Source organism: Pocillopora damicornis, chromosome 8, assembly GCF_964200805.1.
Source record: "Pocillopora damicornis chromosome 8, jaPocDami1.2, whole genome shotgun sequence".
In the NCBI taxonomy this organism is placed as follows: domain Eukaryota; kingdom Metazoa; phylum Cnidaria; class Anthozoa; order Scleractinia; family Pocilloporidae; genus Pocillopora; species Pocillopora damicornis.
Window position 1 is genome coordinate 1,852,636 of NC_142677.1, and position 27,717 is coordinate 1,880,352.

Consider the following 27,717-nt stretch of genomic DNA (forward strand, 5'->3'; position numbering starts at 1 on the left):
TCCCAAAATCACGAAAGGCGGTGCTTCTAGCTCTTGACATAATGTTCACACTCACCATCTAACATGTGTCACGCACGAGTCACAAAGTCTCCGACACACGGATCGACAATAACTGAAAACCAAAATCACGTTTCACGAGAGAAAAATTACAGTAAACTATCCCATTGAGTGGACTGGGGTGAGCCCCAACAAGACGCGTGTCGAGTAGGTTTGCACCTTTGGTTTTCTGGGATACAAGTAGATACAGCAAAATATCGAGAGTTTCAAATAAAACTGCCACAACCAGAAAATCGGCTAGAGATGCAGAAAAACCCAAAGCATAGGGCTAGACTGACTCTTACCAGACCCCTGCTCCGTCAAGCCTTCCCCCAGTCACGTACAATTCGTGTTGCATACAAGACATGCTAATGAACTGTGGCGCTAATAGTAGAGAGATTCTCTGAACATCGCAATCGGCCAGGATGCCACCGAAAAAGAATAAAGAATCAGAGGTAAGGTTTTCTATACTTGGAAACCAACACATCGATAGCTAGATCTAGCAGCTGATTAGCAAAATCAAGCTTTAAATGTGACAAATACTGCAAAACTCGGTATGGAATTTCCATGCACATGTGCGCTACACTGTACTTATCAGTGTTTCATATGCCACGCAACAAAAAATTTGGTTTGAATGTATAACTTTTCTTTGATTTTAAAAAAAGAATCAGAAAGTATTTTTGATTTCCTTTTTAATGTTTGGAATAGGAAAAAAATTGTAAGTCTGATTACTCATCAAACCGCGTGATTTTTTTTTATCGCGATTTCAAGTTGCTTGACTACCATGTTCCAACTGAGGTATTTTGATTTTTTAACGCTCAATTTTTCGTTAAACTTTACGATGGTTTTGCTATGAATCAAAACAAATAAAAAAACTTCTTTTATGATGAAATCATTTGGAAATCCAAAGAGAAAAGAATGAAGGAAATTAATTTAATCAGCGACAATTGTCAGAATTATGTTCTGGATGATATAATGAATTAAAATTATGATAATTTATTTAGATATCAATGTAGCCACGGCTATTTGTTCCAGCGAGTGACTGACTTTTAATTTCTCCTTAAAGTATCACCCTTGAATCAAATGTAAAAGTCAAGAATAAAGGAAATGATCACCAATTTAAAAAGCTCCTGACTGTCAAACAAATTCTCCTTTTCAGAAAAGACCTTGTGGACCTCCCTTTTCTTCCCACAAATAATTTCACTTTTCAATATCAGATGACTTCTCAGAAACTTCTAAAGTATCCTTAGAACCCATCATGATTGTTTTAATGTTGGCTAAATCTTTGTAATATTTATCCACATTGCAAATGGTAATTTAGTCTTGATTCAGGAATGCAATGATATTTCTGGCTTATCCCTATGAACCACTCCATTAAATACTACATGTAAAAATGAATCATTATTTATCTGATCCTGATAGATACTCCCTTAAATACTACATGTAAAATTGAATCATTGTTTATCTGACCCTGAAGAGACTGTGATCTAGCAGTTGAAAAGGGCGAGATTATACATAGTACCCAAAAATAATATTGTTGTGGATCATTTATTTAATATTTGCAAAGGGAAGCAAAGGAAAAGGGAAACGCCCTGCTAAGAAAAACACAGCTGATGATGGTGAACCCAAATCTAAAAAGGCAAAGAATGCGGATGTTGAAGCTGAAGAATCCGTTGAGGATGGGCAGGACGATGGGGATATCGACTATGCATGTGCATCTACCAGCAAGTAAGTGACTTATGATATTATCTGATAACCCAGTAGATGCTGCAGTGATGGTGTTTTGAGTGAAACCACTGAAAAACTAAAGCTTATCAATAGAAAATCTAATAACCCAGTTTTAGTTCTCAAGAAATCTTACTAGTTAAAGCTTTTTGAGAAAAATTGCTGGACAGTTTTGCTGACTTTGGAAAATGACTGTATTCCTGCATGCATGGGTGGAGTTTCTTAACTGAGAGCTCCTGAAAAGACACAAAAAGGTTTAAGAACAGAACTACACAGTACAATTATTCTCTATTCAGGTGAGAAATCAAAACAGTGCTTTCATTTAGGCTATCAAATATGAGAACCAGTACTCTTTACTATCAATTCTGATTGAGCTTTTCAGATAGTCTATCTGCTGTACCTTGGGTAGAAGAAAAAGATTAGATAAAATTAGATAAAAAGCAACAGAATAAATTTTCAATGGCAGTGTGTGATGTGATGTATGTGCTCATAATAATTGGTTGCCATAGTGATAAAGAATTAGAATTTGCCTATGGTTAAGTTTTTTCTTTCTTTATATACATTGCTTAAAACTATTTAATTTGCATCATCATTTTTATTAAAAATTTTCATCTTTGTAGGAAGTGGAATTTTAAAATTTCATCTTGGAATGTTAATGGAATCCGAGCTTGCCTGGTAAGAACACTGTATAGATCTGCATTTATGTTTTGTGTAATGTTTACTAGCAAGAGGTAATAGTCATTCAGTTGCAGAGGCTTCCAAAATTATTGTTAATATTATAAAAATGCACCTGAAGGGTAGTGACTGTGCAAGATGCAGGTTAGTATCAGAAAGTTGCAGTTGTAGACTAAAATTAAGAAATGTCCCATATGTTCACAGAATATAGACTGAAATACTATGGCACCTTGTCTAATGATCATCTATTACCACTTTTTTTTTATAAACCAAATTTTGTCTCACAATCAGATGATAATAATGTAATTGTTATATGATCCATACAGCCCTGAGTCTGTAATTCCATAGAAAACCTTAGTGAAAGATGATGGGTATAGGGCTGGGTGCGTTGACATGAGCCAGTCCAGAAACAGCTGTCTGGCCTTGCACTCAGCAGCTTTGTTACTAAAAAATTAAATAAAAGAAAAAAAGAGAGTTAAAGAAGTTGCATTTTTTGCTGATTTGTGTTTTTATTGTTCTGACTTAAAAAACAAAGGAAAATTTTTTATTGTAGAATCTTTTTTGTGGTTTTCTGTGAGTGCCCAGTTGTTGTATCCTATTTAAGCTAAGACAAAATTTTTGAAATTTTCAACATTTAGTGGTCATATGATAAAATGCTTATTGACTGAGTTTGATTGGCCTCATGGGAAAATATTTGGCTCTTGAGTTTAGTTCCCTTTTGTGTGAGGACCAGTTAGCTGACATTTAAGACTCGCAAAGTGTGGAAGGTAATTTGATAGGTATCTCGATATCTTTGGTATGAATTTTTTCCTTATTTTTTTGCAATATGTACAGAGCTACAAGGATTTGAATAAAATACCTAAATGTGTTACAAATACTTCATAGCCAATTAGCGAATTGCTTTTGGATTTCATTTTCATTTTTTGTTTCTTTAGAAACATGGCTCAACATTGGCTTACATGAAAAATGAAGATGCTGATGTTTTTTGTATACAGGAGACTAAATGCCCAGAGAAAGATATTCCAAAGGTCCTTAGTAACCCAAATTTTACTCAAATCTGATACCTAAAGTATATAGTTTATTAAGCCTTTAACTCCCAAGATCTCTTTAGTAATTCTCCCTACTGTCTGCAATAAAATACTTATGATTTAAATTTGGAGAGTTTGATATTGGATCAAATTGTAGTCCCCTGATTGAGTTTTCTTCTTTATTCCCCTCACTAGTCTGCTTGATTCTGTGTTGATATAGTAAGGAGAAATTCTGTCTTGGTCACTCATGGGAGTTGGAGGGTTAACTGTAAATTTAAAGGGTGTGTGACTTTTGATGGAACTTGACATTCTTTGTGTGCTTGCAAGGAAATACAAGTCAGAGATGTCACCACCTCTTTGCCTTTGTCCTCAGAGGAGAACTAATTAGAGATTAAGAAAGGAAAGGCAAGAAAAACAACAACAGGAGAACCTCAAGAAAACTGACTGCTGTGGGATCACATCACTGAAATGCATAGCAAACAATTTGACCCTATAGAAGAATAGCAGCATGTTATCAAAATGTTATTATTCACATTGGAAATGTTGTCATTCTTATTTAAATGAAAATGCTTTCTTTTGATATCAAATATGGTGATTATTACAGGAGGTGAAAGTTTTTTTTTTGAGATGTCTGCTAGTAAGTGCAAGAAAATTTGTTGCAGTACATCTTACTAATAAATATGAAGAATTTCGTTTCATAACTTTTGAATCATAGATTTCACTTTAATTTTAACTTTAAATTTTTATTGAATGTATCTTTTTTAAGGAAATAAAGCTTCCTGGATATCATACCTACTGGGCAGAAGGACAAACAAAGGGGTATAGTGGAGTTGGGTGAGTTTCATGACTCTTACATGAATTCATAACTTATTCTACTGTGTGAGTTTATAGTGGTTTAATTGGCTTTTGGTGACAAGGAGAATGTCATCTCCTTTAGGATGAGAAGTTTGTCCTTTGCAGGTGACAAATCTCCACCATTTCATCTGCACTGTGAGAATGCGCAATGACATCACCAATGCTTTACCAGCACAGCTGTTAAACGTAGGTCATGCGCAAAGGGATCAATATTGGCCGGCTGTGCACAAACTTCCCACGTTATATTACTAAGAAAACATAAAAAACAACTGCTGTCATGCGAAGACACATTGATACGTTAAATATGGAAAAGAAAAACTCAAGACTTCTGATACACAAATCGTATTTAATTACAGATGTCAAGCTAATTTATTACTTTTTTTTGAGCGTTATCGAAAAAAAGAGAGTTAAAAGAAAAGTTTAAAAAAGTTGTCGGTTTTCTGGTGTGAGACAACTTGGTATTTAACAGCCTGAAAGCAGGCCACCTCGAGGCCACCTCTAAAACGTTCACACATGCGCAGACGTTTGACCGCTGTCTTGGCTTGATTTGGGATCTTTTTATCTGGAGCTCACTGAGCTGACCAACTTTTAGACCGTAGTTTCTTTACCCATACTGTATCTATTGAATTAAACGCTGCCCTTGAATATATAAACGCTGCCCTCGCAGTAATGCCGTCCTCCCGTCAACTCAGCTTCGGAAACGCTAAGAATGTTTTGAGTGCAGTGACAGGTGTTAACTTGCAAAATACGGTAATACTTCACAATGTACGTACAGTTGTGTTATCACTTACTTGGTGGTTATTGTGTTCCTGCAGACTTTGCAGCAAAGTAAAGCCTATTAATGTATCATATGGCATAGGTCAGTAAAATGATATACAGGTATTCTTATTAGTAAATTATACTTGATAATCACTGACAGCAATATTAATTTATTTTCTTGCGCGATAAGAAATAAATAATTTTTGAGTCTATAGAGTGAGACGGTAAGTAGAGGTCCAACTCATTTTCAAAGTTACTCGACGTTTCCTAACGCGTACTGAAAATTTCCCAAGGCATCTTGAAGAGATCTGACATAAACTTTTAAATGCTTTCCCTTTAAAATCAGAAGTCTCTGGGATATATTTATTTATATGAAAGCCCTATATTCCTATATTCCTATGTCTGTTTCAAGCTAAGTTCGCTGACAAATTTTTGAAATTTGTCAGTCGAGGCTGTGATGGGGCAAAAATTTTCGAAGCAGGAGAAAACGTTAAAAGTTAAAACTTTTGATCTGAGGACAGAGAATAGCGCTGAAGCCGTGAGAGTTGGCAAGTAGTGTACGTATTTGTCGTTTATGTCCAACACTCCTTACTTTCTCTACAGGGATCTCGGAGCATGACAATGAAGGAAGAGTCATTACGGCTGAATTTGAGGACTTCTATTTAGTAACAGCCTGTAAGTATTTCATATCTTTGTCTCACGGTATAGTGTCTCAACTTCTCAACTGCCAAGATTCAATTAGTAATTCCCATTACTAACTGCCATAATTTTCCTTGTATATTAGACAGGGGAATTTGGTTTCACTCAATGATAACACCCTCCAGCTGATAATCTTGTCTGTTCTTATTTAGATATACCGAATTCAGGAAGAGGACTTACAAGGTAATGTTGTTGTTTCTTTACCATGAAATCATATGGCATCTGTATGTAAATGTTTCCCTTTAAATTAAATTTTATTCTGTATAAAACGCTCAAAAATATTTAGCCGTATACTTTTGGGTTCCACGATTAAAAATTGCAATGGAAGGTGCTTTCTACAAGCTGAAAAATATCATCGTTAGCCTGTAGAATTTAAACTGAGTTTAACAGGTCGATTTGACATCACCGTAGTTTTTTAGAGAGTACAAAAAAATGATACAAATTTGTTTGGCAACACTATAACATTAAGGCAATTTTAATTGAGTCTCGATAGTGATCCAGGTTTGCTTTGGATGTACTGAACTTTGCTTTGTGATTGGTTCAGAAAACTCACGCCATCCTCTCAACCAATTAGATGCAAAGCTGAAAACAATCGCGACTTGGTCGCTCGCGTTTTCCCGCGCTTTAAGCAGTTTCCATTTTTTCACTTTGTTTACTTCGAGTTCTCATTGGCTAATGATGATATAAACCTTTGTTCTGATTGACTGCTGGGATTAATTTGATTTTGCTTTTGGACATTCAGTTGAAAACTGCTCTGATTTGTGTTTAGGCTTGAGTATCGCCAGGGCTGGGATAAAGATTTCCGAGAATACCTCAAGGAACTGGACAATAAGAAACCTGTTATCCTATGCGGAGACCTCAATGTAGCACATAAGGAAATAGGTATGTAATGCTTATGGAGATTCACACTATTGCAGGGTGAGAAATTGCGCCTAATACAGGCGCCAATGCGACTAAATTTTTCACTTTGGCGACCAAATCCTGAAAGTTAGTCGCCAAATTGGCGACTAGAACGTTTCATTATAACCTTACTAAGAGATATAGAGAATTCAAAAAATTTGCAAAGATAAATCCGCGGCAAACTTCCTCGTTAAGTTTGTTTCCAAAACGTAGCACATGCATCTCGATCGATAACTAGACGCCATATTGGATTTAGATAAGCCTGAACGTTGTATATCATCCATCCTAGTGTCTACTTTGTAGCACGTTAAAGATCTTTCCCCTAACTTAATTTTGGAGGGCCTATCTAGAACGCTGACAGCGTAAAGAAAGATTTTGTTTGTCTTTGAAAATGGCGACCAATTTTTTTTGAATTGGCTACCACTTTGAAGAATTTAGGAGCCAAGTGGCTATCAGAAAAAAAAGTTAATTTCACGCCCTGTATTGAGAGCATTTGTTTGAATTATGCACCAGTCATTTTTTATCGCCAGGGGAGGTTTTTCGGGGAGGCGGATCACACGGTTTTCAGGGGGGAACGGTGGGGATCAGTCGTCGCCAACAGAGTATAAAGAAGAATAAAGAACCAGTGAGAATTCAAAGTAAAAACAACCAAACTGCCTAAAACGCGGGAAAACGCGGGTGACCAAGTCGTAATTGGTTCGAATTTTGCATCTGATTGGTGGAAGGAGTGGCGTGAGTTTTCTGGACCAATCACAGAGCGGAGTAGAGCAAAACCAATGCGATCCCGAATTACTTTTCGCACTTGAGTGAAAATTGCTCTACTACGTTCAACACCAATTGCTGTTTGTTTGTTTGTTTGTTTTTTTTTTAGATCTAGCGAATCCGAAAACAAACACAAAAACAGCAGGCTTCACCAAAGAAGAACGCCAAGATTTCACTGAGTTGCTCGAAGAAGGTTTTGTCGATTCTTTTCGTCATTTTTATCCCAACAAAACCAAGCAGTATTCGTTTTGGTCTTACATGAGGAACGCTCGCGCAAAGAATGTTGGCTGGTACGTTGAAAATTATGCAAAGGTTAAATAAATTTTGTGTCGAATCGAGATTTTCTCACAGCCATTTTGTGTTGCAGCTATTTACAGTGTTTCGTTTTGTAGTAATAGTGTAACGATGAACGTTCGTATTTTCTCGTAATGTATTCCATATTTTTTATGTTTCGCTTCAAAGTTTTCCTTGATTTGAAATGTCTTAAACATTTCAATTTTTACTTTTCTCGTTTTAAATTAACGCGCTCATCTGAGACAAATAAAAACAACAGTTAGACTGATTTGGAAAACTTTTAATCAAGAAAACGTTTAAACCAATCTTTCGAAGTAAAAAGTTTTTCGTAGCTGCTGCACTTTTCTGCTGGAAACTTTGAACATTATCGACTTTGGCAAACAACTTGTGAAGGACACTTCCCTGAAACTTTTTACAATTTCCTTGACACAACATTATCCTTAAAGGAGTAAGTAGGGAATGTATTGATGTTATGTCAATTAGTGTAATTTTCCTGACGGTGTACCATTGATAACTGAAGTCATTACTCTTTTTCCTTGTTGGAAACGAAAAACCTAAAACAAAGACAGATTAACAGTCCAATACCAAAACTTTGAATACTTTAATTTTAAACATCACTAATCAACTCGGCCATGGGTTTACTAAGGAACGTCAAGAAGTCTCATCCGTACATAAAAGTATAGTATTTGATATGGTTTGTTTTCTCTCATTGTAGGCGCCTGGACTACTTTGTAGTTTCCGAGAGACTGGTGCCTAAGTTGTCCGATAGTCTCATCCGCATGCGTGTTAAAGGGAGTGACCACTGCCCGGTTGTGTTACTGCTGGCCATTTAGGCGCCACAGTGTGCATGTTTGTGTAACTTTGCCGTGTGTCAAACAATGGAACAAACCATACCTCTGGGAAATCTTTGGGAATTAGCTTACTATTGTAATTAAAGTTTTCATCTAGGAATTTGTTACCGTTTTGCTCACATTTGAGACATTTGGAAACGCATTTGTTATGTTTTCATTACAAATGTTGTAATTTTAAAGTAATGTTAAAACACGTTTTTTATCAAATTGCTGAGTTAAGTAATATAAAGTAAAATAATTCTGTTTAATAAATTTTCACTGGAATTCGCTGAGAGATGATTCCTTTTTTACTTCAATCACTCAAACTCAGCGGAAGTTTTGTTGTTTTGTGCCAAAACAAAGTCCCTCGAAGCTTCATTCACGGGACTTCCTCGGGATGCGGGACAACGAAATAAGTCTTCCCAGTCGAGATTTTCCTTGAGTCATACTTCAAGTGAGATAACAGTTACAAATACGCTAACGTATTTCAGACGAGATCAAAGTTCTTGTTCTTGAGAGGAGCCTTTCCTTTGGAGGAACTTTGCCAAAAGAGGCGATCCACGATGTCTCCTTGAAGTATTGCCACTGAATCAAAGATTAAGCGCACGAGAAAAAAGGAAATCATCACAAATTAAAAATACTCTTGATTGTTAGAGAAATTCTCCATGTCAGTACCATAAGGAAGGTGTGACGAAAAGTGAGGAGAACATGCATACTGATGTTAAGGCGTTTATGGTAAATACTACATCTCCAAAACAAAACCGACTGGCGGCACAAGACTAAACAGAACGAGACACTTTCCACATTTTCGTTTATTCCAGCTTTCCCTTAACGTAAAAATTTCATAGGGATTCAATTTGCGTCCAATGTAAATAACTATACTAGGTACTCTATATTCCTTGTTTGGCCAAAATAACCATTGCTTATAAATAACAAAGCTTGAAAAATATTGTTAAATCTTGAAAATATACACCGCCCATCTGCTAGTAAATTATATAAATAATATGGAGGTACGACCCAAATACATTGCAGATAAATATTCGCATCAAATTGAGATCGATCGTGCCCCTCTTAAATCCATTTTTCTTTACATTTTAGCTCTTTTTGTTACGTTGTTTTAAGTAGATAACATAAATAGGGAACTACAGCCAATACACAACTTGTTATTTAAGATTACGCGTCATCACTTTACCATAGTACAAAAGGCAAAACTTAACTGTCTTATACGAAGCCTTAGCAAAGTGGCTTCAAAGGCCCAGAGTGAAAACTGAAAATTGTTAGTAAGAGTAATTTTCAACCACATGTTTCCTTGCAGTTAAAAAGAGAAGTGTGCTCCAGAAACTACGTCATTTCTATCACCATAATCATCAATTATAGGTAAAGAGTTCCTCCTTCTCTTTCTGAAGGTTAAGTCTCTTTGTGGAATCTCAAAACGCAGTCCTTACCGTAATTTCAGGTACTCTATTTAAAAGCGAAGGTCAAAGATAAATAATTTCTGTAGCATAATTCTCCTTTTAGTCCATATGGTATTGTGTTTTGGTTTCCCTTCCCTCGGATGATTTTAAAAATGAAACTATTTGTCAACTCCACATAATTTCGAAACTCGATGTATCATAAATAATATTTCCTAGTAATGCAGTATGGGAATTTAATATTATAGACAAAAAGACATGGGTATATATTAATGAAACTTATTTTGCGAATTGAGAGTGTATGGATTTATTAATGAGGACATTTAATCGAGGGCGAATGAAGAACAGAGGACGCACATGGATGGAGAAACCTAAGGCCTAGTCACCAAAATCATTATTTATGAAAAATATTCCCTGATAAAAATAACATTTCCCAACCCCCTAGCTTCAAGTCTTTCTACATATTTTAAGTACCTAATTCTCACAAGGATAAATTTCCAACCAATCAAAATAACGTATTTGGAGCAAGACCTCCACAAATTCATGAAGGTAGGAAAAAGGGATGAATTATGGACCTATGGATTTTCCTTGACATGTCGTCAAATTTTTATATTCCCCGTCCCAAAATAAATTTCTGCTACTGATTTTCCCTGGCTAAAAGAAATCTTACTTAAGCATAACTCATGGCCTGTGGGAGCCATGGTACCCTAAAAGGCAATGGGGGTTACTCTAATTCACTTAAGCAAGTGTGCAAAATACTCGCTACCTTACAGGAAAGGCGTTGAAATTTCTAATAACACACACACTCATACTGAAAGACTTTTCTAAAGAAGCACTTTCCCAGCAGTCATTGCGTACTTCTAGTCGTCATCCTCGCCCTCTTCCTCCTCCTCCACAGATATGGCGTGGTGCTTCATGAGTGCTTTCATCATGGCCTCTAGTTGTGTTGTGTGATCAAGGACAGTTTTCAGTTTCGCTTTGACGGTCATTACTTCTTCTTTCAATGCTTCCTGGTGGTTCTGGAGCTTCTCTATCGGTGTCTGGGAGAAAAGCAAAAGTTATTGATAACATTAACAACAAAAACTCGCCAGTTAAGAAATCTTAACGTTTTAACTTCAACTTTTTCATATTTACAACACTAAAGGATTAAAAGACAACCATGGTTGACATTCAGTCGATTACCAACCTTCTCGGGATTCATAGCCTCGTAAATTGCTCTGGCCGGACTAACGGTTTGATTCCAAAACGACCAAATAGTCCAATACTTGTTTGAATTAGGATAAACATCTTCCTGAGTTGTGGCAAACCTCTGTCTAAAAATGGCCGGAAGAGCCTTCTCCACATCTAATGCAAGATCAACCTAAACAAAAATCCACGTAAAGAAAATTAAGAATAGTTTCCGTTCTAAATCTATGTGTCGGTGTCTAATTTGAAGTGAGCTGAATTTCACAGAGACAAACCCATGATGTGGTTGTTCATAATCAGTTTCTGGGTAAAATTGGAATTAGGAGAGTTGGTTTTAGTAGAGGAAGGAGAACCAGAAAATACAAATATCGACTTCGCAGCACTTTCACAAAGGTCGAGAACCGACTGTGAAGGGAACCCGCATACGACGCCACTAACCCGTTTCTCGGAAGTCCTGTTAACCTTTTGGGCCCGAAGAATTATCTTTAATTCTATTTCTGAGGTACGGGCCTTACCGAAGAAAACTATTCTATTTTGTTCCCCCTTCCTAATATTTCCTATTAATGAGTTTTCACGATTGAAAAAGACATAAGTCCAAAGATAAACATTCGGTGACAAAGTCGAGAAAATTTTACTTGAACAGCCGATAAAAATAACCGTTTACCTCTCAACAGGAACCGACCCTGTGCGTATAGGAACAAAGTGCGCATAAAAAGACCTACCTGCATTGCTAATCTCTTTAGAACTGCTTTTTCTTGGACCCCCTTGATGTCATCGACGGCTAAACCGACCTGAAGAAAAGATAACACAATCAGATGGTGAAAAATTATACAGAAAGATAGCCTACAGATAGCAGGCGTCTTATTAGGGCGAGTTAACGTTACTAGCTCGCGATCGTTTATTCGACCGACCATGTTTTATTTTGAGTTATGAAAAAGGAGGGAAAAGGCAATGTAATTGATATCCCCCACTTCCCGCGCCCCCTCCCCTCTCCTTCCTTGTCACTTACCCCCTTGGAAAAAATTTCTTCTCTCCCCAACCTTCCGCTGCTATGAAAATCAAAGATGGCAGCTGTGATTTTTACCGAGAAAATACTGAGTACTTGCGCGCCAAAATTACGCAGGCTAGCAGAAAGATGTTTAAAGTCCCATGCGAAGCACGGACCAAAACAATCATTAGATAACTCACCAGTAAATTCATGATGATAAGACAGTTAATGACGAGAAATGCCAAATACAATGCCCATGTGACCGACGGCACATCGTTATCATTATAAACTGTATCATATTCATATTCTCCTAACATGCCCATTGTTGTCTTGAGCATGGCTCGGCCTGGTGTAGAGTAGGGCACCTGAAGGAACGGAAACGAAAACGTCAATTATTCTATATCCTGTAAGATCCATGAGATTTGTCACGTCACTGCGCATGCCTCCTGAAGCGTTCCACAAACACTCCGCTTAGCAACTGGGAACAACGAGCGTGAAGTTTTATGGGCCATAAAGAGAAGAACTGACCAATTTTTTTTTTCATTTGCACTCAGTCCCCACCTCGCGCGCATTTTTATTTCCATGTTTTCCTACTATTTTTAAGAGCACACGTAACCAAATGCACAATTGTTGACGCTTTAACAAGAATTAGGTCCATATTCAGGTACGGTGTAAACGAAGCTTGTAAAAAAAACAACACTGTCCTTCCATAAAAGAATTACCTGATGATTTCTATGCATTCAGTTCCACCGCATGTACGCTTGGATGTAACCGCGAAATATGACTTTAAAAGGCTTACTTTGACAAAGCTTTCCTTAGTTCTATGAGCTTAATAGATATATCTTATTTCCTATAAATACGAATAAAGCTACTCTACTACCAGAAATTTGAGAAATAAAAGAAGGTTTTGATCAAATGCTTGATTGACTGACTGATTGAATTGACTGAGTAAATGGGTAACTGCGTGCCTGCGTGCGTGCGCATGCGTGCTTTAGTGAATGAGAGTGAGTTGGTGAGTGACTAATAACGTCGCCAAACGTACCTGATTGAAGAGAAGGATGTGGAATCCTAACCCAAAAGCCACGATGAACAAAAAGCAGACTACAAAGAACTGAGCAAAAGTCTTAAAAATATCAGTGAACATCACCACGTATATTCCAAGTTTGGGAAACTTGCGCATGAAAAGAACAAGTCCAATCCAGGACAGAGAAACAGCCGTTGCACCAAAACTGCTATGCCACACGAAACACCTGGAAAAAAGAATGCAGAGAAAAATTTTTCAAGATAAACAGATTTACACGTGCGACTGCAAGAAAAGGTAAGTAAGCGTAAAGTCCTCCAGAGGCGAAAGCTGTCACCAATAAAAGGTAAAGACAAACTCTAGCAAGAGTCAATTTTCTCAACACCTTGCCTCCCTTGCCTCCCTTGCCTCCCTTGCCTCCCTTGCCTCCCTATGTCGCTTTACATTGATTTCTCAGTAATAATGCTCCTTCCCCGTAATGGTATTTTAGTCCACCGCTTCCCCTCCCCATCAGCAAAGCAGGTTTAATCTGGAACGGAGTGGCGTATTTTTCGTATGCAACACGCGTGGACATACTGCGCAATGACGTCACGATTCCCACCTTTTCAACTCACTCGTGAGATGCTATTCTTGCCGCTTGAACATAAGATTCATATCTCCTCGCCTCTGTGTAATATCCTCTTCGCATTTCCCGCATGGCTGGGTTAACAAACTTACCTCGACCCCTCAAGAATTTTAAAGCTTGTTCCGTCTAGTCTAAAGTCATCCACGATATACATCATCGAGAAGATGTAAGCTAACACTTCTACCAGTCTGTTCCATTGTATGTACAGTCTCCACATGTAACAGAACCGAATGATCTAAGGAACAAACAGAGGAGATACAAGGAGGCGAATATCAGATATGGAAATTCTCCCCCAAATTTACCAACCGCTTTTACCCTTTAACCTCTAAGACTGATTGGCATCTTATTTCTCCTCACAGTATCACTGTTGAATCAAACATTAAGGCTATGAGAATATGGAAATAATCTTCCACAAAAAAAGCCCTTGACTGCTGATCAAATTCTTCATGTTGGTATCATAGGAAATGTATAGAGAACAGTGTGGATAACATGCGTACCAATCTTACGGTGTCAAGGGTTAAGCCAGGCTTGTGGCCAGGGGTTTGCATCACTCGAGGAGTTGTAAGCCAGAGTCTCAGCTTTTTTTCAATTTCGCGCAAAATACAAAATGACGTCTTTCCCCTGTGAAACTTGAGTTGGTAATCGATTTTCGTCCAAAGTTTTCGTGAACTGATAATCGCATGTTTCGTTTGCTTGTTCAGGTTCTCTTTTTCAATTTGGGGTTAACGTATAGTACTGGATGAAACTTTGCTAGAAATAATATGACCACGCTTACTCACCTCTAGTAACAAACTTATAGACGTTGTGACGAGAATCATCGGACGACCAAGCTTTCTCCACATAATCTCGCTGCCTGTACTTGCCGTTTTTGTTGCGAATGTCACGTTGCACGTGCACTGAGTCTCGTTGCAAAGCGTGATAGGTAGACTCTTTGTTGTAAGCATGGCATAACCAGTCAGGAAAAACAGGAAAATCCCGTACAGAATGAGACGGCCGTAATACACATAGCGACCGAAGCTGCGCCACTTGTAACGTAATAGGTACGTGACTAAAGGATGACTAAGCAGTTTGACCCGTTCTTTGGTGACCTGTGAAGAATGCATGTGTTGCGTTACGTCGCGCACGTCACGATCAAAGACATGACAAGCACTTCTGTAAATCAGGATTTAGATATGGTTAAGTCTATTCGGACCCAGAAAATAACACGCTGCTAGCAAATCGAGGATCTGGTAAACTTTCCGAAAAAAAAATGAATGTGAAAGACAAATCTTGTACTTTTGAGCTCTTAGAAGTATTGATGCACACCATAAGATCACAAGACCTCTTGCACAAATATAAAATTAGAAGCACTTCCAGCAATAGCTCACCAAGAAAAAGAAAAATCTAAACGAAACATAAAAAAATAACAAAATCAATTAAAACGCGTAATTATCATATTTTTCAGCACCAAGAATGCTCAAAACTTTCTCCAGTGAAGAAGACCGCGCCTAATGTGCCTCTTACATGTCCTTACCACATTTTGAAATCATTTGCGATCTTGAACGAAACAAATACACGTGAACAAGGATTCGGATTGCTCTCACCATTAGCATTAGAGGATGATTGCTTTTTATTTCCACTTGTTTGCTAACATTCTCGGGTAATGCCGATTTAATTTTGTCCATCACTGCGTCTACACCAGACCCCTCGTGGTCAGATGACTCTGGCGTCAAAAATCCCGCCCACTTGAGGCTTACGTCATCAAGAAACTCATAGTTCAAAGTAATGGCGTACTGCGGATGATCCACAGGGAGCCCATTTGGTTTGACGCATCTATTGAACACTTTCTCTGCAACCTCTGGGAAACGAGAAGCATCGAAAAAAAAGTTGAAAACAAGATCACAGTGAATCTGAATTTGTCCTGGCCCTTGAGTTGAGGAAGTCAACAGCAAAGAGAATGTAATGGAACAAACGAGTTACTGGGCGAAACAATTGCTCTGCACCAACGTATCAAAACTAACATTTTTAGCAGTTACCAGCAAAACAACAACTTGAACGCCGAATCACTCACCAGGTAACTTCTTTATGAGCTTTCTCATCGGCGTGTTAATAGTCGTGCCCTCTTTGGTCCTATTGCGCATGGCTTGTTTCCAATCGTTGTGCTGGATAATAACGAGTGCCACTTCCCTAGGAGTGACAGAGACTACTAATAAACGGTGTTTTAGTTCGCCCGCTAGTGGGTAGCGTATTAACTAGCGAGCGAGGGTTGAAGCCGCCAAATTAAATTGCAGCGAGGTACGAGTGCTTCAATACTCAATCGAAATATTTAGCACCCATTCGCTAGAGAGAACACCTTCTATGTAGGTTTAAGCATTTTATGAAACAAAGGCTTTTTATGAAGCAATACGAGGGCAAAATTGAGTGTGGACGACAATAACTCAGGATTGCTTCATTTTTTCTGCATGTAGCTGTGCGATTGGTCTAGCGAAACAGGAGCGACTCTATCTCAGACAAACAGATGCAAAATAATTTATGGCGATCTTGCTCCGAATTATCAGGCATCTGTATCACACACAAGCCGTTAGTACTTACTTGTGGTTATTCTCGATAGCTATATCCAGACAGTTGCGCCCAGCGCTGTCTGTCAAAGTGATGTTGGCCTTCCTGGACAACAGTAGTTTAACCATATCCACGTGACCTTCACGCGCCGCCAGGTGAAGTGGTGTGGTCTGTGAAAGACAAACACACAACAAAACTTAACTCTTTGCTTGACACTGTTTTGTGTTTCATTAGCAAGGAATGTGGAACCACCACAAGAGATAGCACTAATGATCAACCAATAACAACAATAATAGAACATTACTAACAGTCATTTCAGAACTATAGTTTTTCGGTTACTACCTCCTATATAACAGAGGGCGAAGCTACTACACTACGGGGATAAGTGAGTGACTGAATGAGGGATGGTAAGTAGCACTAGATTTCCGATCTTGACCCAATTTTGAACTGAAGTTTCCCGGTGCTTCTTATTTCTTTTTTCGGAGTATCTTATTTAGTCATCATTCGCACTTGAAACAAATTTGAGTTCTCTCTTTTTGTGATTTCTAGGCTAGAACCACTAGCATATTGCGTTCCAGTTCTTGCCATGACACTACAAAAGACGATAAACAACTCAAAATTATTTCAATCTCGCCGACGCCTAATTCTAAATACGAAAAAAAATTCCTTCTTAGAAATATCTAAATGGGTGTGATCTGCATTTCTAGGAATCTTCGAATCGAAGAGAAAGCATTTTATGGTTTGAATTGGCGACATATGCCCAAAGTAACCGCTAAATTTGGGAAGCGGGCGATGTGCGAAAGACGAAACCTATTTAATTTTGGACTCTAGTTGTCGATTTTTTATTTTGGACACTAATGGCCGATTTTTGGATTTTGAGACACTTGTGGGGAATTTTTGCATTTTGGACACCAGTGGCTGATTCTGGACACTAGTGGCCGATTTCGGATTTTGGACCCTAATGGCCGATTGTGGATTTTGGACTCTAGTGGCTAATTTTGGATTTAGGATTGTACTGGCCAATTTTGGACACTCCTGGCAGATTTCTTTTTTTAATTTACAGTACTTTTCGGGGAACTTTAGCCAGACTGCAATTGGCGGTTCACAACGTTTTGAAAGTTGCAGTTGCCCCGCCTAAATTCTGGAATTTTTCGAAATAAAGTCAGACCACAACACCGGGCGCTACGTTCTCTACTCTTTGCGAGAAGTGCGTGGGTTCTTTGACGTCCCCTGCTAACCAGTACAGAGAAGATGCAGGAGACATACATTTGCAGATTTTATAGCGAAGGTAACACGTTCTCCTCACTTATTTGGCAGAGCGCTGGCAGAGCGCTCTACAACATGAGCTAACCGAGCGGCGGTTTTGTGGGATATGTAGGATGCGGCAGGTTTTCTGTTTTGTATCTGATTACAAATCTTCTGCTACACTACATTCTAGCGTTATTTCACAACCTCTATATCTTTGCAATGCTATAAAAATTGAGCTATACAAGTTGCCACATGCAATCTTAGACGGCTTGTTTTTTAAGATGCTGCAGAATAAAAGAGAAATCAGCAAGATAACAATTACTGGCCAGTAATCCCTTACCTTCGCCTTGTCTGTCGGGTCCACAGGACAGTTCTCATCTAACAGTACAGTAGCCGCGTCTACCGAACCTTTCGCGGCTGCGCAATCCAACGGAGTCCAAAGATTAGCGTTCCTGTGTAAGAAATCCCATAACGACTATTTTAATTAGGGTAATTTTCGATTCAGTGTTCCAAGCTAAGTAATCACAACGGCTGATTGCAATCAAAACAATATACGCCTCCAGACACAGTTTACTTGGATAACAGAGCCGCCATTGGTTTTAGTTTGGCATTTTTTGGTTGCATACTTAGCGAGAATATGTTGAAACAATTACAGAGTGTACCTAAGAAGACCATTGAAATTCTTCCCAGACAAAAGTTTACTATAGGGGGAGACCAGTCAATTGGCCTAAACAGATACAAGGACTCAAAATTTTACCAAGAAACATTGCGCTTATTTTTAAGCCTAGAAACGCAATAACCTGTAATAAGGCAACCACATTTTGAGAGCTATTAATTCAAGGTTACGTCTAAAATAAGAGATCCTTTTGGCACAAAAGAATATCATACTCCCTTTTTCTGGAACAGTTTTGCCAGTGATGTACTGTGTAACGACTGAGGCATAACCAAACTTAGAACAAATCTCAACGACCTCGAGTCACCGTGCAGCTAAACAGAACTGATTCAAATTTATTTGGACGAAACATATCGTGCAGACTGTCAATAGACCTTTTCATTGGCGCTGCTGCAAAAAACGTCTATGATCGGAAATCGACGTCGCGCCTTCCATCACTTTCGATTGCCTGTTTTCACTACCTTGATTCTAAATCACATCCTTTGCTCTCATACCCGGCTTCCTATTTAGTTTCGTAGAAGAAAGTAAAGAGAACTAAGTATTTCACACCTGGCGTCAATAGCGGCTCCTCTATCAATCAGTTCCTTAGCCACTTTGTCATATCCGTGTAATGCAGCCAGGTGCAGTGGAGTATTTGAAGCATCATCTTCATCGTTAATAATTGACATATCTTTCTTCAAAAGAGCACAAACGGTTCTGGGAAAAACGAGTCATGTTATAGCTTTGCAATTTTCAATTCACCCTACAGCTACAAAATATACGATCTACACATTACGAAGCGGCATCAGAACACTTTTGATTTCTTACCACGGCACTGAGAAAGTATGTACGAAATTAAGACACTGACCGTGCTGTGAGATTCCAAATAACTAACTAAACTGTTGTAAGTTGTTGTCAGATATGCTTAAAACTTCTCCGTCAACGCCGCTATTCCAAAACTTACTTAACAACCTGGCCGTCAAACTATCACGCAGCAAAGTCTCTCTCCCTTTTTTTCAATCGTTTATTTTACACGTTTAAACCATATCACGGTGTAAAGGAAGGCAACCTTGCCTCAAATAAAGATTCCTTTGTGATACCCAGGGTAGCAAATGTTCGTAAAAATATGCGTTATCGTTTTGCGCGGAAAGCTCGGTAACTGAGTTGATTTCAAAATAGCGGAATCTCTGGTCGAAACGAATTTTCAGTCGGTTAAGAAATCCTTTGGAATCTAAAACGCAGTGAGATCTAGATTTAAGAAAGTTCATTTTAACGGCGTGGAAAAAATATGTGGTTTCAATAGCACACTACAGTTTAAAATCTCACCTTATTCGCCCAAACTTTGCTGCGAGGTGAAGCGGTGTTAATGATCCATCATTCTTACTGTCGATACAACAACCATTATCGATCAGAAGCTGAAATGTGAATTATGCAAATCACGCATTAATTCTTCGCTTAGCAATAATTTAACAATTTAAAATCCAAATTCAAACATTCACTTAAGTGTAATCCAGGATTAGGTAGGATCCTTTTCGTAATGCGTATGCCAAACATCGTTATGTAAATGTGATTGGCCGAGGAAATTTGCGCCAAAATCTCAACAAATCACATGCAGAGCTTAAGCCGATGGTAAATCCCGTTTTCCCGCGCTTTTGGTTATTTGCCCGTCTCATCTTGAGTTCTCATTGGCTTAGCTATTGGTCTTTTCAGTCGATCAAAATGTGCGCCAACAGTTCAACTTACTTGAACAATCCTAACATAACCCTTTTTGGCAGCAACATGCAAGGGCGTGTTCTCATATTTGTCGTATTCCTCGGCAAGCGTTTTGCCTTTGCGATCCTTGAGAAGAAACTGAAAGATAAAACATAACAATCGACTCAGTTAAAATGGCTATTATCAGCAACAACCACTATTTTATTAATATTTATCAACACTTGGACAGCGGTACTGTTCCCATGTTGTCAGTTAGTACATTATTGAATGATTGGATGTATAATTTTAGGTAGGAAAGAATGAACAAAGATGCAAAGGTGCCAATAACGTAAACAGGAACCTACAAAGAAAAAAATGGTATCGCGGAAGGGACGAACAATAAGACGGTGGAAAAAACCTCTGAGTTAACGGCATCATTACCACAGCGACGTCCTAAATCGAAACAAAATGAAAAACTCAACAAAAACAACAATAACAAAACAAAGCATCTTACTTCAAGTGCCTCAATACATCCCTCAGAGGCCGCTCTGTATATTGGAGTTTCATCATTACTGTCTTTTGCTCCGATATCTGCGCCATGATTCAACAACGTTTTAATTGTTCCCAAATGATTCTTACTCGCTGCTATCAGTAAAGGCGTATCTTTGTCTTTGTCTCGACATTCAATGAAGGCACCCCTACAAACAAAATTTCCCATGAGCATATGTATTTCCAGATTATGAAAGTCAGGAAAAAAAATTAATTACAGGATAACTAAATACTATGAATGTTTAACCAACTTTCGCACAAACTTTGGAAAACTTTGGAAATCTTACTACCTAAAAGAAGAGAAAAAACTATGGAAATGGAGAACACACTGAACACAGTGAATGAAAGTGATCCTCGCAGTAATTTGCACTACTTAGGCAGTAGTGAAAATAAGGCCTGAAAAAAATTCAGGCCTGTACGGGATTTGAACCCATGACCTCTGCGATACCGGTGCAGCGCTCTACCAACTGAGCTAACAAGCCAACTGGGAGCTGGTCATGAAGTTGGTTCTAAATAAACTGAACACACTTGTGCACCCTTATATAATCGAACTATGTATCTGCCGCCCCAAAGAATATGGTTTTTGTGCCCCTTTTAGTCTGAAAATGGGTATGGGTTCTGGAAATTGACGTCTTAGATGGAGTATGGTTTTCAAGGGAACCACTAAACGCGTATGCACGTATCTATCTTTTCAGCTCCAAAAGCGGAAAAAGACAGGTAAGCAAAATCAATCATTCGAGTTCGATTTCTCTGTTGGATTTCCTTGAGTGCGGAACCGGTGTGATGCTTATCTAAGCTTGTACAAGGCTTGTACAAGGCTTAATAGATCCCAAATCAAGTAAAACGTGTAGAAACTGGTCTGAAAATGGGTGTGAAAAATGACATGTTTTGGTGTGAAATAGGGTAGACGAAGAGCAGTGTCTCTTTTTCGGTGAAGTCTGTAGCACGAGTCAAAAAAAAATGGTGCGAAACTCTGGGAGTGTGATGCCCGAAAAGTAAGCAACCTCATTCCAGTGTTCTGCGCCGCGCGCTAACTTCAATTTGGTTTTTTCGCCAATTTTGTTTTTTCGATCGCGTGATGGACTTCACCAAATGGAGGGACTGCTCTCTGTCTAAAAATGGGCTCAGGATTTGGAAAACAGCACACATCTTTAAGTGTTTATGGCAGTACCTTTGAAATAACAAGGCAGCAATTACGAATACCGGGAGAAAAACATTTTTTCAGTTTTGTCGTGATAACAGCTTGTTCGCGCTGTTTCATTTACAATACCTGCTCAAAAGATAATCCACTATATCCACCCTGTTAAACAAAGCTGCTCTGTGCAGCGGAGTCTCCTGCGCGGAATTCTTTGCTTCTATGTTAGCATCATGTTCTATCAACATCTTGACGATGTCTAAGTCTCCCCCTGTAGCAGCCAGGTGCAGAGGAGTACTCATGTTCACCTTGAGTGCATTCACGTTTGCTCCCTTGTCCAAGCAGAGCTTCGCCAGGTTCAGATCACCGTCCTCCACAGCGAGATGAAGTGGAGTTTGTTCCTCACGATCCTGAGCGGTGACCATTTTAGATACTAAGGCCCAACCGCCTTTCTCCTCGGCTTGTAGGAGTAATTAAAAATTCGTTATTCCTAATCCATGGGCCAGAGTAGTATGCGAGGACACAATGGGGAATAGCCAATCAGATTATAGGACATTTTTACCACGTGGTGCAAATTAACCAATCATATGGCCGAATTGGCATCCAAGTTGCGATTTGATAGACAACAAAATGTCTCTGTGAGAGCGTGAACCGTTGCGAATGACAACGCTTTAGTGCGTCATGCAAAATTAAACAAAGTGTCATCATCCAAACTCTCGCTAACTTAATGTTTTTCAATTTCCTTGAAGGCGCGAGTTATTGGGAGTTGATGGTGGTTTCATGAAACTAGCCTATCAGTTCTCAAGAAAAAAGCCTTAAAACACTTGACTGAAAAAGAACTCCTTTCCAGACTCTTATGACGACTTCCGGTCTGGTTATAGATACATCAATGCACATATCACTATAACTACGGTTCTTTTCAAGACCACCCTGAATTGTGTAACAAGCTTTCTTATTTCATCACACTCACCTGTCTCAAACAGCAATTGTGCAACCTCAAGACTCCCTTCCATGCACGCAAAATGCAAAGGTGTCATCTGCTCTTCATCCAAGCTTCTCAAGTCAGCCCCAGCATTAATCAGACATTTAGCAACAGCGAGAGATCCTTGGCTGGACGCCACATGCAGGGGAGTCATCATCGTCTTATCTTTTGCCTAGAACATTTCAACAGAAATTATATAAGCTGAACTATATAATCACTTTATCTCAAATTAGAAGATGCAAACTACTATATTCTAAAAACGTTATAAGGTTTACCCAAGTCTACTTCGAATGATAGTATTCTTAAATTAATTAACAGCGTACACTGGAACAAAGGAGGTTTTTCCTCATGTTTTGATCCTACTTTAATAATAATAATAATAATAATAATAATAATAATGATAATAATTTATTTCGATAGCGCATTTTCCTAACGCCCAAATGCGCTTTACAGTGTCAAAGTTTCAATGGGAATGGTCCTAGTTACATTAAATATTTCTTTAAACTCCGTACAGTCAATTATAATCTTAGAGGCTCAGGCACTAAGCTTGAGCAAAATTCTTTTAATAGCAAGAGGGGCCTTAATTCCTATTCATTCATAGGCAGCCACCTACGGAATACTCTTCCACGCAGTGGCTAGAATCGCTGGTAATGTGAATACTTTTAGAAGTATAATAGACAAATTAAACCTTGTACCGTTTACTTATCGCTAAGCACCTTAATAAGAATTTGTTACTGTGCCCTGCAGATGATTGTTTATAGTCTTTTATACTTACGTAATTTTCATTATTTTCAGTATTTTGTAATTGCACATGCGCATTGTAAACGAGTATGCTGAATGCTCCTAGGCGTTATGTGGATAAATAAAATATCTATCTATCTATCTGTCGGTTATTACTTATGCTCCATCGGAGGAAAGACGTACAGATGACTTCACCATTAACACCATTCTGCTTTGTTATAAAACAAATAGATTCTACGTTGCTGTGCGTCTTTTCAGCTTAGTGGCACAAGAGGCACAGCCGAGTGCGTCGCTGATGTTCTTACCACGTTCTTGACGTCATCTGGATTTGTTACTTAACACACGCACAGCCACATGGAATCTATTCACAAATTGGTTCATGTTCAATTGATGAAATCTCAGAGCAATTGATAATTGACTGCATATTTTTTCTCATTTTCAAGGAGTTTCTCGCAAATCACTATTTTGTTCATTTCTTTACATATTTTGGCAGAACCTTCAAGGTGATTGCTTTGCCCTCCAAAACTGTCACTAAGCCTTTGACTCCCAAGAGAGACTACCATCTAATTTTTCCTTACAAATCACCTCTGTATCAAACATAAAGGTCACGAGGATATTAAGCAAATGATCAGAAACTAAAGGACCTTAGCAAATGTATAGAGACCAGAATGGAGAATACACACACTGAGGTTTTTACGGTGGAAAGCCGGTTATGAAAACAAAAAACCCCTAGTCACTCTTGAAATGAGTGGGGCACATAACAGACCTTAGTGTTGCAAGCAGGAGTGGGTTTAAAAGTAATTCGCTGAGTGGCAGAGTGAGGCATATAAACAACTATTAGCTTCTATCTGCAGAAATGCTTCAAGAGAAGGAACCCTCTGATGAAGCACTGAGCTTTGGCCATGGCTCCTTCCACCCTTGCCTGACTGAGAACACAAGATGACTCAAGGAAGTAACAAAACAAGATTGCCATAGGTGGGAGTGATTTAAACCCACCCATATTTCTAAACACTAATTCAACAAAGGGTCAATGCTACCACACTATCGCCTACTGGATTATCTACCAAATGAAGTCTCCCTGGTGAAATCACTCTTTTCTGTTGATCCAATGTGACAGTACCTGACACCCTCTGCACAGCTAAATCATAAACATAGTGTTTCCTTACCTCAATATCAATACCTGGGTCCGCCAGCAGCTCCTTAACTGCATCAGGATTACCTTTATTAACTGCATAATGCAAAGGAGTGGAACCGTAGCTGTCCTGTGCATTAATATTGGCCTTTCGCGACAGTAAATACATAATCATAGTCTCTACCCCCTGTGGTACAATTGGCATATCTTTTGGCAGAGAATTCTTCTTTTCTACAGTCAAGTGATCTTTGCTAAACAGTTTATTTCCAATTGTCTCCCTGCGTTTATTCAATGAGCCCAGCAATCTGTCCTTTGCACCCTTGTTGAGGCTACCATTGCCTCCATCCTTTTTCTTATCATCTCTCTTCAGAGTCAAGCCAACGTCAATCATGTTCTCCATACTAGGACTTGGTGTAACTTGAGGTGTTAGTCTTGGAGTACCTCCATTCATTCTGGGGACTGGTCGAAACCTGGCTGCATAGTGAAGGGGCGTTGCATCATCTTCTCCCTTCGCTTCAACATCTAGAAGAAAGGATTATCATGACATACTGGAAAAAATGGGTGGCGGCAAATTGTCAGGGAAGCCTGGTAAAATGCTGAAGTGTAATGTTGCAATGGATTAGCATCCCATCCAGGGGTGAGTAGTTGATTCTTTAGAAGATGCTGTAAACACCATAAATTAAATTACAGCCTCTCCATTGATGTGTAAGTCTTAACAGTTTCCTTACAGTAAATGTTTTGAACTCAGGGGTAACATTTGCTTTTAAGTGTGATCTGGCAGTTAAGTGTAGTCCTGAGAAGGTGACTGACATTTCCACAAGTGACTCTGACATCATCAGTGTCAAGTGACTCTGACAATGACTTCCCTCAGGTTTTTGAAATGCCAGTCACTACTAACAACAATAGTCCTTCTCAGAACTACCCTTACCTGGATGATCAAAATACACAATCACAGTTTCTCTTACCTGCACCATATTCCATTAACAACTTAACAATTTGAAGGTGATTGTAGCGAACAGCATAATGCAGGGCAGTTGTGTTATCCTGGTCTTTTTTGTTGATCTTCTTGTTTCCTTTACCTAATATTTCAAGCCTTCTATCTACAAGTTCCCGTTTCCCATCTCGAGCCGCCTTTGAAAAGATAAAATTGTGACAAAATCAGTGAAAAACTTAAACAATAGACAAATGCTCAAGGCACCACCAGAGTTTCTATCTTTTACCTTTAATTCCAAAGATGTCAACGGGAATTCTCTCCTCCGACTACAATACATATTTCTTTAAAAATCAGATGAGAGAATTTGGTGTAATATCAACTAAAGAATTAACATCTCAGCTTTGAGGTTACATGCAAGCAAATAAATGATCTGCTTGCCATTGACATATTGCAATATTTGCTTTGTCTGGTTATAAAATTCTTAGTTAAAGAAAGTTGAAAACCTCAGGGCTGATTTTAATGATGTATGAGCCTGGGATTGAAAATGACTCACTGTTTATCTGACATGACGTGATCCTCATATCATGAATACATCTGCATATAGGCACTCACTAATTAACCCTTTCATTCTCAGGAGTGACCAAGATAGAATTTCTCATTACAATATCAATACAATATACAATATCAAGCAGACAGGTGTTGAGAATAAAGAAGAATATCAATAAGGGGACTATTAAATGATCAAATATCAAATTCTCAGAACTAACATCATAAGAATTGTACAGCAGGTAGTAAGGAGAATTGCTATTAGGATCTTAGGAGTGAACTTGACTAGTTCACAGATGAATCGTACCTCTCAGAATATACTGTCATAAATTTTGCGATGTTTTTTGTGTTTTCATGTCTGATTTTCACAAGTCACCCTGTGCATTTGGAAAGAATATGCTTTCCTTGATATCTCGCTCAGATTCTCTCGTGGGCTCCACTAATTATGCATCTCATATGCGATGAAGTACATCGAGAGTTCTTAACTAGTTTGAATTAATTTATCCAGTTCATGCTTTATATCTGTGCACAGACTGGTTCACAGATGAATCGTACCTCTCAAAATATACTGTCATAAATTTTGCGATGTTTTTTGTGTTTTCATGTCTGATTTTCACAGATGAATCGTACCTCTCAAAATATACTGTCATAAATTTTGCGATGGTATTTGTGTTTTCATGTCTGATTTTCACAAGTTACCCTGTGCATTTGGAAAGAATATGCTTTCCTTGATATCTCGCTCAGATTCTCTCGTGGGCTCCACTAATTATGCATCCCATATGCGATGAAGTACATCGAGAGTTCTTAACTAGTTTGAATTAATTTATCCAGTTCATGCTTTATATCTGTGCACAGCCAAAGAAGATTTCATTTGGGATGAACATTTTTTCCTCTGCTTGCAAAGAAAGCTCCAAAATAAAAGGCATATGTAGCCATCAAGTGCGTTTAATGAGGGCGGAAACAATTGACAGAAATTAATTTCATTTGCATTCAATCCGAGCCGTCAAAACCCGACCTAAGACGATCATCTCGTTTTCCAAAACTTCCAGAGTTTAAATCAACACTTTCATGATTGCTCCAAAGATTCAGCGAAAATCCATCAAAGTTTACCGATACTGTTAATGTTAAGTACTTGTAAGTAATTCATCAAATTTGATATACATCCAAGCGTTGCATACACTTGTTTACACTCAGGGAGTTGATTACATGCATTTTTACTACAGTATAGAGCTTCCGACTATCTCTGGATATTTTTGTGAAATTTTTCATCCTTCTTAAAAACAGTTATCAACAAGATGAGCTCAGAATAGTAATTACGCAAAAACTAAGAAAGAAAAACAACTTTACACTGAGGTTGGTTAATGTGTTAAAAACCCAATTAACAAGTTTACGCATAAACCAAATTTTTTTAAGCTATAACTCCAACTGTTGCACCATTTAATTGCCTTTTGCTTCACTTACCTGATGTAATGACACTGTGGCATTTTCAACGCTCTCTCTTTCCAACCCCAACAAATTCTTCGACGATCGCGAAGGAAGATAGCAAATCGATGGCATGGAATTATGCAGTGCGTTCGAAGAATCATTCTCGCTTTTTCTCGATGTTAATCCAAGTAATGGCGTCAGAAGAACGGTGCCTGCCTTAAGGTCTCTTTTAGATCCCATAATTAGTTTCAAATTTGTTTCTTCGAAGAGAAGATCGGAAAATTCAATCCTCTCCCTTTTTGCCGGCGTGCATTAAAACTCATGACCACCGTGTTTATCCGGCTCAGAA

General features: G+C 38.4%; 2 protein-coding genes across 2 annotated transcripts; one reads left to right on the plus strand and one right to left on the minus strand.

The window, feature by feature from the left end:
* The first annotated feature begins 258 nt into the window (after nucleotides 1-258).
* On the plus strand, nucleotides 259-8,844 carry LOC113664522 (uncharacterized). Its single transcript, XM_027180129.2, has 11 exons — nucleotides 259-491; nucleotides 1,604-1,764; nucleotides 2,382-2,436; nucleotides 3,372-3,464; nucleotides 4,231-4,298; nucleotides 5,135-5,178; nucleotides 5,682-5,753; nucleotides 5,930-5,960; nucleotides 6,547-6,659; nucleotides 7,549-7,729; nucleotides 8,449-8,844. Exons 1-11 carry the CDS (start codon nucleotides 462-464, stop codon nucleotides 8,564-8,566), a joined length of 966 nt encoding a protein of 321 aa, XP_027035930.2. The 5' UTR covers nucleotides 259-461; the 3' UTR covers nucleotides 8,567-8,844.
* Nucleotides 8,845-9,359: 515 nt separating this feature from the next.
* LOC113664516 (transient receptor potential cation channel subfamily A member 1 homolog) lies at nucleotides 9,360-27,713 on the minus strand. Its single transcript, XM_027180121.2, has 20 exons — nucleotides 27,405-27,713; nucleotides 25,429-25,594; nucleotides 24,498-24,985; nucleotides 22,579-22,762; nucleotides 21,744-22,068; nucleotides 20,439-20,622; nucleotides 19,976-20,083; nucleotides 19,559-19,647; nucleotides 18,803-18,949; nucleotides 17,921-18,032; nucleotides 16,366-16,502; nucleotides 15,845-15,960; nucleotides 15,378-15,631; nucleotides 14,574-14,882; nucleotides 13,887-14,029; nucleotides 13,191-13,398; nucleotides 12,349-12,513; nucleotides 11,883-11,951; nucleotides 11,162-11,335; nucleotides 9,360-11,015 (listed from the first exon to the last, which is right to left on the minus strand). Exons 1-20 carry the CDS (start codon nucleotides 27,606-27,608, stop codon nucleotides 10,836-10,838), a joined length of 3,762 nt encoding a protein of 1,253 aa, XP_027035922.2. The 5' UTR covers nucleotides 27,609-27,713; the 3' UTR covers nucleotides 9,360-10,835.
* Between the last annotated feature and the right edge of the window lie 4 nt (nucleotides 27,714-27,717).

Excerpts from the sequence above, each read along its gene's own strand:
- LOC113664522 (XM_027180129.2), top strand. The coding sequence starts at position 462 with ATGCCACCGAAAAAGAATAAAGAATCAGAG. Across the intron at positions 4,299-5,134 it reads AAGGGGTATAGTGGAGTTGG|ACTTTGCAGCAAAGTAAAGC; the intron begins GTGAGTTTCATG and ends GTGTTCCTGCAG. Across the intron at positions 7,730-8,448 it reads CGCGCAAAGAATGTTGGCTG|GCGCCTGGACTACTTTGTAG; the intron begins GTACGTTGAAAA and ends CTCTCATTGTAG.
- LOC113664516 (XM_027180121.2), bottom strand. The coding sequence starts at position 27,608 with ATGGGATCTAAAAGAGACCTTAAGGCAGGCACCGTTCTTCTGACGCCA. Across the intron at positions 14,030-14,573 it reads CTATAAGTTTGTTACTAGAG|ATCATTCGGTTCTGTTACAT; the intron begins GTGAGTAAGCGT and ends TTTGTTCCTTAG. Across the intron at positions 12,514-13,190 it reads ACATCCTTCTCTTCAATCAG|GTGCCCTACTCTACACCAGG; the intron begins GTACGTTTGGCG and ends CCGTTCCTTCAG.